This window comes from Myotis daubentonii, chromosome 10, assembly GCF_963259705.1.
Source record: "Myotis daubentonii chromosome 10, mMyoDau2.1, whole genome shotgun sequence".
Taxonomy (NCBI): Eukaryota; Metazoa; Chordata; class Mammalia; order Chiroptera; family Vespertilionidae; genus Myotis; species Myotis daubentonii.
Window position 1 is genome coordinate 25,130,636 of NC_081849.1, and position 16,598 is coordinate 25,147,233.

At 52.3% G+C, this 16,598-nt stretch overlaps 1 protein-coding gene across 1 annotated transcript in view; it reads right to left on the reverse strand.

The window, feature by feature from the left end:
* Positions 1–3,763: 3,763 nt before the first annotated feature.
* Positions 3,764–16,598, reverse strand: part of PODXL (podocalyxin like) — a 69,831-nt gene continuing 56,996 nt past the window's right edge. Inside the window, exons 7-13 of the mRNA XM_059656060.1 lie at positions 13,956–14,561; positions 12,104–12,354; positions 11,709–11,780; positions 9,724–9,880; positions 9,392–9,453; positions 8,714–8,881; positions 3,764–7,730 (exon numbers count right to left, since the gene is read on the reverse strand). Coding sequence (XP_059512043.1) covers positions 7,533–7,730; positions 8,714–8,881; positions 9,392–9,453; positions 9,724–9,880; positions 11,709–11,780; positions 12,104–12,354; positions 13,956–14,561 — 1,514 coding nt within the window. The 3' untranslated portion in view covers positions 3,764–7,532. The remainder of the gene's footprint in view (positions 7,731–8,713; positions 8,882–9,391; positions 9,454–9,723; positions 9,881–11,708; positions 11,781–12,103; positions 12,355–13,955; positions 14,562–16,598) is intronic.

Sequence of the window (16,598 nt, forward strand, 5' to 3'; positions counted from 1 at the left end):
ACAGGTTGTCTCTTGTTTGCTAAGACTACTTTTGAAGTCAACTTGTAAAATGTTTATGTACTTTGCAGTTACATTTTTTCCCCTCAAAAAGGTTTTATCCGGGCTTCCAAAGAGGAAAATGATACACAGTGTAGAAGGGCCTTTGGCACGAAGTTTCTGGGGAGGTTTTCATTTTTAAGAACTGTAAATTCATAAAGTGAGGTTTTTTAATCTGTTAATGAACAGTTCAATTTTATGTTTTATATATTTCTTTAAGGGAAACACATGTATAGGTTAGGAACTGGAAGAAAAAACTGACTTGAAATAGAAGATTAATGATAGAAAAGATAGTAGTAACAAAAGAGAACCACAGAGCTGAAGGTGTTGCAAAGTTTGGAAAAATTCTGGATCCCTGTCCACAGTGAAAGTGGTTGAGCCTTGAAAAAAATAAACTCGGAATTATGCCGAAGAAGTGGATCTCAAGAACAAGGAAACCTGCACTTGGCCCTTTACATCTGATCTGTTTTACATTTTCTTGGCTTAGTCGTCCTACATTTTGCAGTGAATTAGTTGGTCAACTGATTTTACTCAAAATAATTTATTTTCTCAATTTACACATCAAATCCATCTTGCTTTATCACTTTCATTTTTAAAAAAATACATTTTATTGATTTTTTTACAGAGAAGAAGGGAGAGGGATAGAGAGTTAGAAACATCGATGAGAGAGAAACATCGGTCAGCTGCCTCCCGCACACCCCCTACTGGGGATGTGCCCGCAACCAAGGTACATGCCCTTGACCGGAATCGAACCTGGGACCCTTCAGTCCGCAGGCCAACGCTCTATCCACTGAGCCAAACCAGCTAAGGCTCACTTTCATTTCTTGAGTGTGCTTTGAGCATGGGTCGTAGGTGATATTTGTTTTCAAAACAGGAAACATGAAGTGATCAGGCAAGGAATTAACTCAAAAGGATGGAAATGTGGGATACAGTCTCCTCTCAATACATTTGTCTTCTGGTGGGAAGTCAGCAATAAGCAAAGAGGGCTCTGTTGAATTCCATGTGATACCAGCTGCTCCCACCTTGAGGGTGGAGACCTACCTGGATTGGAAGTGCAACCTCAGGAGCTTCGTTACCTGCGGAGCTGATCGGGCCTCTACTAGGGAAATGCCAGTGCGTGCCCTACAGCCACAGAGTTCATAGGCATTTTAATTTTTTTTCTGTAGATGAAGGCAGTATTTTTTTTACCACTAACCCTTCCAATTTGGAGGGTGTCCTGTGAAAGGCTGATGGCTATCCTGAAGCCCACGATAGTCCTGGCATAGCCTTCAATATAGTTGGTTACATTCCTGCTTTTCTTCAGCACCACACAGCAGGCACATTCTCCTTTCCTTTTACGTATCTTGGAAGGAGAAAAGGTATGTGGACCCACGTCCCGCGTGGTTCAGGGTTTGGGATCTGGAGAAGGGGCCGCACGCAAATGAAAGAGACAAGAAATAATTTGGAAATATTGGGGGCCAGGCGGAAAGCCCATTGCAAGAGAAAAGACTTCCACTGGTGCCCAGGCCTCGCCAACCTTTTATTCAATTTTGGATACACATCTAGCTCTTGTCAGGCAGGTAATTGCGGTAACAGACAGACTATCTTAAAGGTCAGTAAATATTAGAAGGATTTACTCTGAGATATTTGGTCAGGAAATAGCTGAGCCCCCATTGTCTGGACTAGACAATCGGTGCATAGCTCTGGCCCTTGCCAGGGGCTCAAGGTTCACCAGCCTTCCGGGATCGGGATCCTTGTTTACACTTCTCTGACAGTGAAGACAATGGGTGGCTTCCCGCAAAAAGGAAGAGGAGACGGCTTTCTGTGGCTTAGGGAAGGTGGCAGGAGAGCATGGTGCTTGGACTAGCCCATCGTCGTTACTCTGAAGCTTCTCATATTCCCAGGGACTTCCTCCCTCAGCTTTCACTTGGGAAAAGCAAAGCCATCAGTTCCATCTAGAAATACTCTTCCAGGGAAGAGACAAGCTGTAGGTAGAGGTGGCCTGTCTCCTGCTGTGCTGCTAAATTCTGATGGTTGGCAAACCCCAAGAGGGGAGATTAGGACACTGGCGATGTCTACTGCATCGAATGTACAGCTGCCCGCTGACCGTCGGCCGCGGGAATGGGTAGCCAGGGCAGGAGTCAGCAACCGAGGTTTATTTCCAGATCGGGCATAGTCTCAACTTCTCTGCCTCACTTTCTCATCTCTTAAGTAAATGTTGGCAGCAGATCTTGTTTGCCAGGATCCCATTGACTCTTTAATCTGTAACATGCCAAGATCCTTGAAAAACACAAGCGATGTCAGTATTCATATTAGTGTTAACTGTAATAGCCAGTCCTATTCTTCACTCTTCCCCTTGGGGTCCAGAAGAAAGGATGGGGGAGACTGTAACAAAGAGGCATAACAAATAAGAAATGACAACAGAGTGGCTCTGGGTTGGCAGGGTAGAGAGGAGGGTGAAGGACCTATTCAGGAAGAGAATGGAGTCTTAGGTCTAAATTGCAGCCAGCAATAAGCTATGAGTCACTCTCTTCTTAGAACAGTGTGCCTCCAGCATGGCCCAGGGGCCTGGCAAGGTCCTGGTACTTGTATTCCTTCTGTATCCCTGGCACACTCTTGAAGTTAACCTCACAATACCCCTGGCCCAACTCTGGTCCACCCGTAAGGGTGTTCACTGCCTTTCAGAACCCCCACATAAAATCATATTGTAGCAGCGGTTGCGTTCTAGAAATGTACTCTGTTGTTGGGGCTCAAGCATTCATGTGGTATTGAAAAAGGAATGTAGGACAGAGAAAAGTTGTAGATCCAAGGCCTCGCGCTGCCATTTAAACACCTGCCTGTGAAACCTCAGAGAGAATCCGTAATCTCTGCACCTAATTTCCCTATTGGTAGTGGTGATAGTTCCTAAATAAGAGATGTAAAAGTATTGTAAACTGTAAGATGTTAGGCAAATGGGAGCGATTGTATAGCAAGTGTGAACGTGGACCAGATCCGCGTTCCCCTCTGGAAGCTGGGACTGACAGTCCCTCCCGGCCGCGCGGACACACAGGCAGGTCACACCACCTACAGGAAGAGAATCGAGGCATCTTTGAGCATCTTCGAGTGATGAAGGGCGGGCAGAGGCTTCTTGTGACAATAGATCAGCGGTTCTCAACCTGTGGGTCATGACCCCTTTGGGGGTCGAACAACCCTTTCACAGGGGTCGCCTAAGACCATCGGAAAACACATATATAATTACATATTGTCTTTGTGATTAATCACTATGCTTTAATTATGTTCAATTTGTAACAATGAAATTGGGGGTCATCACAACATGAGGAACTGTATTAAAGGGTCGCGGCCTTAGGAAGGTTGAGAACCACTGCAATAGATCCTTTTGTGGGCAGGAACGGGACCAGGGCAGAACTTCTGTTTATTTTTTTAAATATTTTTGTCTCCATCGGTGTTTTCATACCTGATCAGGGTGTGGTGCTGGGTGGTTCACAACTGTGTCTGACGCAGAAGCAGAGGGAAGAGGTGAAAGTGATAAAGCAGTGTTGTGAGGGGCAGAGGCCCTTCGTGCTGAGATTAGAGCAGCCGGCGGTAATCCGGAGACCCCGTCACCTCCAGGACCCCGCGCTCCCCTTCCTCCCTGTCAGCTCCCCTCCTCTCTCCGGGCCCAGATGCCCAGCCGGGTCTCTGCACTCGCAGCAGGTGCGCAAGTGAAGAACGCGAGCCAGTCAGAGCACAACACTGGGACCAAACCAGCTTACACAAAAGCACTTTAATGGACAGTATACAGTTTTCAAAAATATATTTTTGTAAGAAAATGGCAATAATTAAGTATAGCCTTTACAAAGAAGTTTCTCAGTAAATTCCAGTGTACTTCAGACCCCTGTCCACCAAGACGGCCTCCTGGGCAAACGGTTTAACATCCACTACCTACAGAAAGACCCACATCCAATAGCGACCCCCTCTTCTCTCTCAGTGTTGGGGTTGCACCAGGCCTGTGTGAATCTGCCTTTCCTCATCTTGTTCCCTTTGATCCTTGGTCCGCTAGTAGCAGATGCATATGTAACAGCTCATTCAAAGCTGTTTTCTTGACAAAAGAATTGTTCATTTAAGTCTTAGACCTGACTAACTAGGAGAAAGTGTAGAAGACCAGTAAGGTTCCTATTGCTGCCTTCCTGCAGGGCAGGATGGAGAAGGGAATTCTGTCCTTGGGTTGGCGGTGGGGGGGGGGGGGGGGTGGCCTGTGCTCGATTAGCAGTCCTGAATTTAGGGGTTCTCTCTGGGGCACAAAGCACTGGGCAGGCTTCCAACACAGGTTTTAATCCTGTTTCTGTCACTAACTATGTGACTTGGGCCACATCACTTTATCTTTCTGGGCTCCAGGTTTTCTTGTTTAAGATAAAAACAAGAAGATTGCACAAGGTCTCTACAGCCCCCTTCCTGTGACTGGTGTGTCACTTTCCAGCCAGGGTAGCCCTCACTGTACAGGCTGGACTCTGTGGGGAGTGTGAGGATCGAGTTTCAAGTGAAAATGCCCAATGCCAGACAAACACTGTGTCATCAGCCTGTCTTCTATTTCATTCTCATTCAAGAGACATCATTTCTAGTAAAACAGACGTTTACATTCCTGTTCAGAGAAAAAAGCCAGCTCTCTTACAAATGTTTTTCCAGAGAATACTCACTTAAAGCCGTGCTGGGTGAGAGTTAACGTGGCCGTTTTATATACATTACCGAAATACCTATAGATGTATCAGCTTGAACTCGTTTTTCAAAGTTTCTCCAGCATATTGTCCAAAAGGATAAAGCTCAGAAGTAGTTTAAAAAAACTTTCTGCTAGGTTTTACAGCAAGAGGGGGGAAAGGAATCTGTCTAGATTAAACCCGTATTCTCTCTTGCGATTCCAGAACATTCTGTTCGTCCTTCCAAAGCTTTGCCGCTTCTCTCGCTTTCGTGGCAGCACACTTCCCACGGGGTTTGTCCAATCGTCAGATTCGCGGCTTCTGGCCTTTCACGCGGCTCGGGGGAGCCAGTGTGTAACAGCAGGAAAGAGTGTATAACCCCTCTGTGGGTACCACCTGCTTACAGTCAGCTGTGCTCCCGGCGGGCTCCTCCCCTCAGCCCAGGACCTGGCTTCCCCACAGCAGTTCGAACCCAGGAAGGAGACGGGAAGGCCTTTACGGGGGCATGGCCGTGCGGCCTTGACATAGATGTCTAGTGGCAAGAGCAAGCCAAGGCCAGGGACTGGACTCGGAAGTTGCCCCAAAGGCTAGAGAACACACTTTGGCTGCACCAAACCAAGGAGCCTCTGGACCAGCCCAAAGCTTCTCAGCTTCTAGAGCAGAGCCAGTCATTCCTCCGGACCAAGCTTTGCTAAGCGTCATCGCTCCCCACCCCCTACCCAGGCCTGGGGGAGCGGCTTGGGCCAATTTTCAGACATATTTGCTGTCTCTGAAGGCCGAGCCGGGGAAACACGACCCAGAATCGGCAAAGGAGGAGAATCCTGGCCCCTCCCACAGTGGCCCCGACAGACCCACTGGGTAGGAAGAACCAAACACAGGGCAGAAAGGAAGCAAACGTATCTTCCCAGCATAGCAAGATCTCCTCTTTTCCCCAAACGGGCATCGTTCTCCCTCCTGCCAACTCCACACACTAGAGGATCAGGGCAGATGATGTGGGATCCTTGTTGGCCTCGAATCTCTCTAGCTCTTGGGAAAGCCATTGGGGCCCCAACTTGAACCCCAAGCCCAAAGGGCAAAAGGCTATGACGAAGGAATCGGGCAGCCAGGGCAGGACATAGAGCTTCCCCCTCAGCTCTAACCCTTTAAAACAAAGAACCTAGCCCAAAGCAGAGAGCCGACTTCATCAGAGCCATGGCAGGGCCTGCCTCTAGGTTCTGGAGTCCTGGCTTTTTCTCATTCTCCTGAGCAGTGCTGCCCATCTTCCTGGCTGGTTCCAGGGAATTGAGGCCCAGGAACAAGAAACCTTGGGCAATGTTCCAAACTCCACACAGGATTCTCTCTTCTCGGAAAGTCAGATTAAGCCTCACTCTGCCCAGTCCTCAGGCGCCGTCTCCATGGCCCTAACTGCTGAGCTCCCCCAACATCCCTCCACTGAGAAATATTTAGTTTCCCTGAGATGCCGCCAGAAACTCAGGACAGCTGGGCAGCCCCCTAGGACACGGTTCCTAGGCAGAATAGCAAGGCCACTGGGAAGAGACAGACGCCCGGTCCCCCAGGCTGCCCCGTGCTCCCTTAAAACGCACACCGCACATTCCCTGGGGCTCAGGAGGCTCCCAATCGGTGAGATTACCTGCCTGAGAGTCTCCCTATAAATTGAGCTTTGGCCTTGGGCAGTAGAGGGCTGGCCTGAAAATCAAACCGATGGACACATCAAAATAACAAAACGCTCAGCAACTTGCAAAGTCCCTGAGTTTCCTATGACAGAGAGAGTAAGCCCATCCTCCTGGCTGTTTCACCCGACTGTCTCTTGAGGACACCTCTCCGCTGGCTGGGGACCCGGGAGGTCCTTCCTGAAGCTGCTCATTCACACTGGATCTCGGGGAAGGGGGTCCCTAGCTTGGGTCTCACCCCATCTGATGAGCAATAAACAACAAACTAGGAACACTTTGCCTTCAGTCGCTGCTGTAGATGGAAGTTCCCGGTGGACACGGAAGGCCAAAGGCACACAGTGGAGCCACCCCGGGAGGAAGGGCTTCCCCTGCTGCTCACTGTAGACAGACCCCTTAGCAGACCTCGTTCACACTGGGAGTCCTGGGTGGGTTACGTCCCAACCTGCTAAGCAAAGGCTAAGAAACCAGAATTCAGAGCAAGGGGTTCAAGGTCATGAATGACTTGTGAGTCCCAGGGCACCAAGGCAGAGTGAAGGGAGGGGGGGGAGCAACGGGGATGGGAACACTGACAGAGGAGGCTGGGGTAGGACGCTGCACTGGGGACCCAGACTTTCAAGTAATCAGATCCCACTGAGACAGGACCTGGCCCCGCTCTCCCTTCTGCCCCATCCGTAGACTGAAGCCTCACCCCTGCCCAGGGCAGCTCCGGAGGGAGGGCGGCGGTGATCCCAGCATGTGGCAAGGTGGGGATGAGCACTGGGCTGACGGAGTCTGTTTTCATCCTGACTCTGTCACCAAGTGGCTGTGTGACCTGGACCTTACCCGCCGTAGGCCTCGGTCATCTCGTCTGCGAAACGAAGGGATTCTACCAGATGATCCCTAAGGTCCCTCATATGGCTCTTTCTTTTATTTCTCTTCCTCATCTTCCAGCAGCACTGAGCTCAGGCACTAGTGGGTTATTTTACAAGAGGAATCTAGACAGAATGTGATTTGTTCAGCTTGAAAAGGGAAATATTAAGGCCCTGTGGGGACTGGAGGGCGGGTCCCTCTGAGTCTGCTCGCCCCCTACCCCCAGTCTTTCCCTCACGCCGGGAGGACTCTCCTCCCCTGTCCAGTTGGCACTTGAGGTGGTTCAGTCTGGAGCTCTGTGCCCTGTCGGCGGCGCCAGCAGGCCTGATTAGAGGTGTGTGTCCTCCTCCTCGTCCAGGTCATCCTTGATCAGGTTGTCCAGGGGGACGATCCAGCTGTCCCCCAGCTCCCCATTCAGGTTGACCACCTTTTTCTCCTGCATCTCTGATGAGGTCTCCATCACTTCCAGTGTTGGGTTGTCATGGTAACCATTCTCCACCGTCTGCAGCTCCTCTGTGAGTCGTTGCTAGAGTGGGGAAGAGGAGTGAAGAAGAAAGGTAATCTGTGGGGGCTATTACCCTTAACGTAACGCAGTTAAGTTAGGGTTTTTCAAAATGCTGGTACCGCTATAATCCAGGAACCCCCATTTGGCTAGTGTGAGCAGTAAGTGCTCTTGGAGGCCACTCTGACGACTGGCCTGCCTCAGGGCTAGCGGGACAAGGGCTTCCTCAAGTTCCCAGCTCACCTCACCTTCGCCCGGTGACTTGTGTGAGTGGAAATGGGCTTCGCTCTCCAAAGTCCCCCAAGTCTCTCCTCCGTCCCCTCCCCACAAACCTTACTCTCCAGGCGCCTGCCTCACCGCACCGCACCGCGCTGGGAGGAACTCCCTTTATTCAGACGGGGGCTGAGGACCTCTCCGGGCGGAGCACAGTGGGCCCAGCAGAGCGTACAGCCCCCTCTGCCGCAGACAGCGGCCGCCTGGAGCCAGGGCTTACTCCACCTGCCCTGAGATTCACCCTGCGCGCACAGTGGCGTCACCTGATCCAGAGATTCTGTTTCAAATGCCGTGTGGGAAGCTGGGCTTGGGGATCGTTTTAAAGCTCGCCCAGTGCGCAGCCAGGGCTGAGAACGGAGTCCGGGTGGAAGCGGAATGATGGGAATCCCAGGGAGGCGAGTGGAAGAACTGGCTCGAAAGGCGTGCTACGCCCCCCGACTTCAGTGACCCCTCAGAGCGGCTCCGCACGGTGGGTCTCCTCCCCGCTGTGCAGATGGGGAACCTGCTGCTGAGACTACATGACTCGCTCGAGGTCACACAGACAAGAGCGACAGAGCCGGGGCTAAACCAAGCCTTTTCGACTCCAAAGCCCACGTTCTCCCTCCCACCATGCTGCTGCTTCAACTGTCCAGGAAAGTGCCCATTTCCTGGAGGGGCTGGTGTCTGCCAGGGTCCCCGGCCCACTCACTGACCTCTGCTCCGGGAACGGTGGGGCGAGGGGCGGGGGTGCTCACCTGGTCCTTCCTCTGAGAGAGGCGCTGGTGGCAGCAGCCGTACAGGGCTGCCACGAGGAGCAGGAAGGAGGCCATGCAGACGATGGTGATGATGAGGGGCATGCTGAAGCGGTCCTCCGTCTCTTCCGGGGGTCCTTGGCCCCCCAGCTGCAAGTCACTGACTCCCACCTGGCCAGGAGAGAGGAAGGTGTGTGGCAGAGAACAGGTCCCGGGCCTCCTCTCTCTGAATTGCCACTCATTCAGGAGGCCTTCTGCTCAGGGTGGGGCCTAAGACACCGCCCTGCTGTCCCCTCTCTCGTCCTCCTGTCTTCTAGGTCAGTGATGGCGAACCTATGACAGGCGTGTCAGAGGTGACACGCGAACTCACTTTTTTGGGTTGATTTTTCTTTGTTAAGTGGCATTTAAATATATAAAATAAATATCAAAAATATAAGTCTTTGTTTTACTCTGGTTGCAAATATCAAAAAATTTCTACACGTGACACAGCACCAGAGTTAAGTTAGGGTTTTTCAAAATGCTGACACGCCGAGCTCAAAAGGTTCGCCATCACTGTTCTAGATGCTGGCAAACTAGAGGTGCCTCTACAATGAGAGAGATGCTGTGGAGCAAAGTAACTGGGGACTTCTGAGGGACCGGCTCCTGAGCCCTCGGTCCCAGCACATGGGAGGAGCCACTTACCTCCTTCAGGTCATCCCATTTTTCTTTCAGCGGCTCATAGAGGTCCTTGGGCAGGAGTTTGGCTGTGGGGAGGGAGAGATGCCGCCTCAGTGGTCTGGCTCAGTGATCTGGTGAGGGACAGACGGGGCCCCACCAGGAGGACATGCTGTATCCCCACCCCCTGAGCGGCCTGGGAGGGGGCCTCTGGGGCGGCCCGGGAGGGGGCCTGCTTGACGATCCTTAGGGAACGGAGGGAGCACCGCGCTGACCCATCTCCAGGGCTCCTGAGCTGTCACCCCTCCTGCCCCATCCCCACCCGCAAAGGGCTCAGCCCCCCTTTGCCCCCAACTCACTCTGGATAGTGATTTCTTTGATGGCCACGGCCTGGATTTCTAGAGCAGGCACCACGCGTATATGGCACTGATCTTGACTTGGGTTGAAGTTGGCCTTTGCTGCTCGGCACAGAAGTGTAATCAGCTTGTCATCCAGAGAGCTGCCGGGGTGCCCCGCCTGGAGTGGGAGACCACAGGTGAGTCCTCAGGGAGCCTACAGCAGCCCAGGTGTGGGGCTGCCCTTCGGAAGCACAAACCTGTTTCCCTCTCCAGCTTCAACTGGGCCGGCCAGGAGTTAAGAGATCTGTGCTGTTCTGCAGGACAGACCCTGCCCTCCACGCCCCGTGCACCTCTCCGCCACCAGTCCCCCACCCTGTTTATCTTGTCCATGTGGAACAAGGCCTTTCACCCTAATGCCCCTCATCATCTCTCTCCCGAGAAGGGGCTAGAGGAGGTACAGCCACTCCTCCTGCCCCCGTGGGAAAGACCAGTTCTCTCTGAGCTTCTCTCCAGCCTTGACGCCCAGTTCACAGACCTCAGCAGAGGAAGCCATAGCTCTCATGAGGTTCAGGGTTATCTACCCCAGAATTGAAACATGTGCCTATTCCCTGGAATAAGACCCACTGAAGCCATCAGCAGGCTGACAGCATGAAAGGCGGGGCCGTCACTGAACAGGGAACCGGGGAGTATCTTGAAGATGCAGAAGGGGACATCTCGGAAGGGGGCTTTCTATATTCCTAGGGAGACAGAGCCCGGCTGACACGCCTTAGGGCAGCGGGGTGAAGAAGCAAAGTGTGGCAGCTTTTGGCCAGTCCTGTCACGCCATCTAGAGGCACCGAGCTGGCGTTTCTCTGACCTGGTTTTGGAATAAGGGACCGAGATGAAGAAAGGACTCTTGGTTTGGCTGACCTCAGGAACCCCCAAACCAACTGCTGGGTTTCGACTGGAATTTCCTAGGCTTACTAATTCCCCAGCCTGACGCCAGGTAAGGACCCAGGCTTTCCACCTGCCTTTCACAGCAACGGGGGAAAGTGCTCCTCACACCCAGTGACAGCCTGCCAACAAGGAGACTCCTGCCTGGTCCCGTACGCCCAACCTCAGGGGAACACTGCTCCCCTTTTCAAACTCTCGTCTGAATGTATGCTTTTGTAACGTTCGCTTGGAAAACGCCAGCAAAGTGGGCGCCCAAAAGGAAACAACTGCAGAAAGTACAGGCGGCATTAAAGTGCCGCGAACCCAAGTTCTCTGTTCTTTAGCAACCGTGTTCTGTTCTAGTTCCCAGGGGTGTTCGCAAAAACACGCGCTGACCAGGAGAGGGCAGCAGTGAGCCACCCATCACCTGCACTCGCAGGGCTCGGCCACTTACTGGTCGTTGCTGAGTAAAACCCTTGGAGAGACCGGTGGCCTGAGGGCACACAAGGCTACACTCTGGCCTTCATGCCACCCCCTCCAGTGCACGCACGCACCACTCCGCGTGGGAGAACGACTTGGCAATGGCTCTCTGATGCTCAGGAGCTCTGCCTCCTCAGGTTAAAGGAAGATTCTCTCTGGTTTTCATGAGGCCATGGACCAGGAAACAGAAAACCAGGCGATAGGGAAGAACAGGGTGAGTTAGCAGACCAAACTTCTCATTTTGACTCGAGGCCTCGAAGCCCACAGAGATAGACTGACCGTTACCCGAGCTAGAGGCAAACAAGAACTGGGACCGGGGTTTCCCGATGCTCAGAGCATGTGAACAGTTGCGCAGTGAAAGCCCAGGACAGGACGCCTGGTGCTCCTGGCCCTGCCGCAGCCCGGGGGGTTACGGCACCTGAACCCCATTTCCTCCCTCTATAAGACGGGATGGGGCTACTTCCTAATAGGACAAAACAAGGCCAGGAAAGCGAACGCGTCTCAGCCCCTTTTCTGAAGGAACTTCGTTCCCACCTCCCTTAACCCTGCTGCTGCTGAGCTGCACTTGGGGGTGAGAATGGGGGGGGGGGGGTGCGGGTTAGCGAGGCACTCACACAGAGGCTGGTTTTTGTGAGGTTCAGGATGAGCATCTTCTCATTCAGCCTTTCCGGAGGCTCACATTTTACCTGTAAGAAGCCACTGGATTAAGGTACAGGCTGAGGCAGACAGGACCTCGTCTTTGACTCCTCCCCCCTCCCCCTGGGTGGGTGAGACCAAGGAGTTCCTGGCACCGGGAGAGGAGAGGGAGCGTGGCTGGGCCAGAGTGTCAGAGCTGGGTGTGTCCCGCCCGCCCGTCTAAGCCAGCGCCTAGCAAAGCCAGGAGGGAGCAGGGCCATTGGATGGCTGCTCCTGCTGCCTTAGCCCGGGGCCGGGGCTGAAGGGAAGAGGAGAGAGCCCCTTCTCCCCACCCGGGTCTGGGCTCTCTGCGGCCCATCCCTGCCGGACTTACCCTGTCATTCCCAGGCGCTGAGGGGGAAGAACGGATGCTGGAGTCTTGGGGGGCAGTGGGAGCCAGCGGAGTGCTGGAGCCTGTGGGTCCCCCAGGAGGCGTGGCCGCGGGTCCTGATGAAGCTGCTGCCTGCTGCAGGGGCTCAGACGTAGAGGCCCCAGTAGAGGGCCCAGCGACGGAGGAAAGGGTCCCCGTGATGGCTGGCACATTGCTGGAGACTGGTTGTTTTCCTTGTGAGGTAGCCAATGGAGCTGTAATTGGGAAAACAAAGGTCGTGAGAAAAGATGAGTGGTAGCGTTAAGAGAAAAGGCCAGCCTTTCTTGTTCTTAGTTTCCTCGGGTCCTTTGGTCTTCTCCCCCCACCTCCACCCCACCCCCAGCCCACCTGGGCTGCAAGCGGGAGTGAGCAAACCAGGAGGAAGAAGGCAGAGGGCAATTCCTGCAACCTGGGGCAGGGTGGGCTGGACTGGAGGAGCCCGCGTGAGAACTGGAGGAAAGGAGTAACAACAATGACAGTGACATCAGCAGCAACAGCTAACACGCACCGAGGCGCTGACTTCCTGGAGGGACTGTCCTAAGTGCCTCAAAGGTACTTTCTTAGTGGATCCTCACAACAACCCTAGGAGGCAGGTACCATGACTACCAGCTCGGAGGTTTGCCTAATGTCCTATGCTAACAAGTGGCCGAGCCAGGATTTGAATCCAGCCGCACCGGATGCAGAGCCCTTGCTCTTACAGCAGGATTCGACCACCCTCTCCTGGCGTGGCAGTAAGCACCTCGGTAAGCGCCTGGCTACCTGGGGGAAGCTTGAAAATGCAGATCCTGAGGCTTGCACTCAGAAGTCATGACCTGGAGGCTCATGACCCATCAGTGAGTTCCGAAATCAATTTACTGGGTTAAGACCAGCACTGAGAAAGAAAGAGGAAATGGAATGAACTAGGAAATATCAGGGTGTGACACATCTGGTAAGGATAAGCCCTGATTAGTAAAAACTTGTATCAGTTATGTGTGCGTTACATGCATTTTACATGTGTGTGCCCTGCATCGCGGTGTAAAACCAACATGTATTCCTTATAGACTGCCGTCAAACACACTGGAGAAAGGCTGCTCTGGAGGACTTCTAATACCTCGCCACTGCCACCCATGAGTCTCGCCCACGAGCAGACAGTTGGCTTGTGTCTGTGCTCAGCCGGGCAGGGCACAGCATCGACGCTCAGAACACATCGGGCTGAGTGAAGGTGGCATGTCTTTAACAATGTTTAGCCGGAACCGGTTTGGCTCAGTGGATAGAGCGTGGGCCTGCGGACTGAAAGGTCCCAGGTTCGATTCCGGTCAAGGGCATGTACCTGGGTTGCGGACACATCCCCAGTAGGAGATGTGCAGGAGGCAGCTGATCGATGTTTCTCTCTCATCGATGTTTCTAACTATCTCTCTCCCTTCCTCTCTGTGAAAAATCAATAAAATATATTGAAAAAAAAAACAAAAAACAATGTTTAACCCTGAGCATGGATCTCCGTCTTCCAGCTGAGCAACTGCATAGGTTCTGAGTATTTAAGTCTCTTGCTCTGCCTGGATGGCTCAGTAGGTTGGAGCATCATTCTATACACCAAAAGGTTGCAGGTTTGATCCCCAACTGGGGTGCATACAGGAGACAACTGATCTATGTTTCTCTCTCTCTCTCTCTTTCTCTCTCTCTCTCTCATTGATGGCCTTCTCTCTCTCTCTCTCTTTCTCTGCCTCCCTCCCTCCCCTTCCTCTCTCTCTAAAAACCAATAAAAAATATCCTCGGCTGAATATTAAAAAAATGAAAAATAAAAGTTTCTTCTTGCTTGAAAATAAAAGGCATTACTTACCTGGTGGGGTAGGTGTCCCCTGAGGTGTGCCTGCAACCCCCGTCGGTGTGGTGCCTGGGCTACCGGAAGCCATCGTCATTTTGTTTGGCCCCTCAGGAGAGCTCCCTGGGGGACTCTGAGCCCCAGGGCCCGGGGTCGGTGGTCGAGTGCTTGAGGTGGTCAAGGAAGGGCCAGCAGAAGTGGGACCTGGGGTGTTAACCACATGTGCAGGTTGAGTGGTCGCCTGAAGTCCTTTCTTCATGGTCATGATGTTCGTAGTAACACTACTTGGGGCCCCAGCTTGAGTTGTAGTTTTCATTTCATTCGGGATGCTTGTGGGTTCTGTCCTGGGCTTCGTCGTTGGGGCAGCCGTTGGGACAGGTGTGGTCTGGCCTGAACTTTGCTTTGGGCCACCCGCAGGAGTGGTAGTGCCGCCTGAGTCTGCTTTCGTATCTCCGCCACTGGATGCTGTTGTTGTGCTTTGCGTGGCTGGGGCTGGAGCCACCCCTGAGCCACTGGGTGATGTGCCCTGATCTCCTCCCGGTGCTACAGTTGCGCTTTGTGTGACTGTAGTTGGAACCGCGCTTGGCTTGCCTGTGGCTGTAGATGTGGCTGTCGTCGCGGTGCCTGTTCACAAAGACAACACAGAACGAGTTAGGGTGTTAGCTGGCAGTGTTCTCTGCCCTTTTCCCCAGCTTCCCCAGGACCGAGGGGCCTTGCTCTGTCTCTGCCATCCGCCTCCCTGAAGGCCTGGCCCTTGACATGCCCAGATTTTTCTGAGGTTCAAGAAGCCTCTCACGGGGAGACAGAGAGTGAAGCAAAGTCACGGGAAACTGCCGAATGAAAGGCGGGCCAGCTAGTCCCGGTGCATGTGGAGCCACCGTGGACTCCCTGCTCCCCTTCGGCCCCATGCACGGGCCCTTGAAGTTTTCAATCCGCCCCCCACAGACCCAGGCCACGGGGTCACTGGGCCTCCTTCCCCAGCTCCCAGGCTCATGACCCTGAGGAGACCCAACAGACTCCTGCTTGTTGAACAGCCCTGTTCTAAGCAGGAGAGAGACATGCCTGTTCTCAGGGCTGTGCAATCTGGAGGGAGAAACTGACAATCAAGCTAACGTGACAAATGACTCCTGAAGAGTAACAGTGAGACCGCGAAGGAGGGAGAGTGCAGTGTGCGTGGACTGCTTAGCGTGGTAGCTTAACCTTGTCAGGGGATCGGGGAATGAAGGTCCTCTACTTGTTTGTTTAGCAAATTATTTATTGAGGGAGCCCTTCGATGACGGGTTCTCTGTTGGGCCCTGGGATGCAACGATGAATAAAACATAATCCATAGCCTCAGGAAGCTTCCATCCCAGTGAGTAAGGCAGCGATTAAACAAGTAGACAGAACTTCGGAATCTCGGATTCTTGTGGCATGAACAAGGGAATGATACAGAGAACACGGCGGAGCTGTTTAGAGAGAGCGCTAAGGAAAGGAGCTCAGAGGTGACTGTTATGCTAAGACTCAAAGGATAACAAGGAGAAGGCTGTGTGGGGAAATGGGAGGAAAAGTATACCAGTGGCAGTCATTGGATTTAAGGCCCACCTTGACTACATCTGCAAAGGCTATTTCCAAATAAGGTCACATTCCCAGGTACCAGGTATTGGGGATTAGGACTCAAACACAATTGAACCTTCTAATCTGCTCCCCCAACCCCACTTATTCCACTATAAAAACCAGGGTTCTTAGAAGTCAACTCTGCTTTAAGCAGAAAATGAATTTATTAAAAAGATAATGAGTTAGTTAACAAAATCACTTGAGATGGCTGAAGCATGAGGCTTAAGTCATAAACTGCACCCAGAACTCTTCTCCTGAACTTGGCTGGTGAAGACACCACTTCCACCAGCACTGAGCATGGCTGGCTTCAGTTTGCACCCCTGACACCATTAGTGCTAGATACCAACGAGAGAGCTCAGTCTTCAGGGATGCCATCAGTGAGAGCTTCCCCATTTCTTGTTATGCCTGTGTGTTAACATACTGGGAGGCACCACAGAGGGTCCCTGGGCTCCGTCCACATTCCCCACTGCTACATTATGTCACCACATGTAGGATTCATAGTAAGATGAATACACCTTGTAAGGTTAAGGCTCCTATTTTGCCCTGAATGAATTCCTGGGTGACGCCGTGTGCTCTGTGGAATACCATGATGGTGACTAAGGCACTCTATACGTCCATGCCTCGTGTTGCTGACAGAACATGGCATCTGGGAAAACATACTCAGATCGAGATGTGTCTGCTTTAGCTGCCTCCCTACACCACGGCCACTTGTTCATGAGCCCCCAGAGCAATCATGATTAGGTGGAGGCAGAGAGAAACTTACTGAGGGGCACAATGGGCATCTTGTCCACCTGATTATCGAGAGTGAGAAAAAAATCCTCCAGTTCTATCCCAAGAAGTCCACCTCTATGACGCTTCCGTAAAACTCCTTGCACCGATCCTCCATTCACTATCCTAAGTTCCTAAACACCTATCAAAAAATCATTAGTTATTACCTATAAATTTGGTCAGATCCTCACCTCAGTGTAGCTTACCTTCAATTAAAAAAAAAAATCATGAAATATACTATTCAAAGTCCTGCCCATTGGAAGAACTTTTTACACTATTCTTTAGGGTCTCCCCTCAATT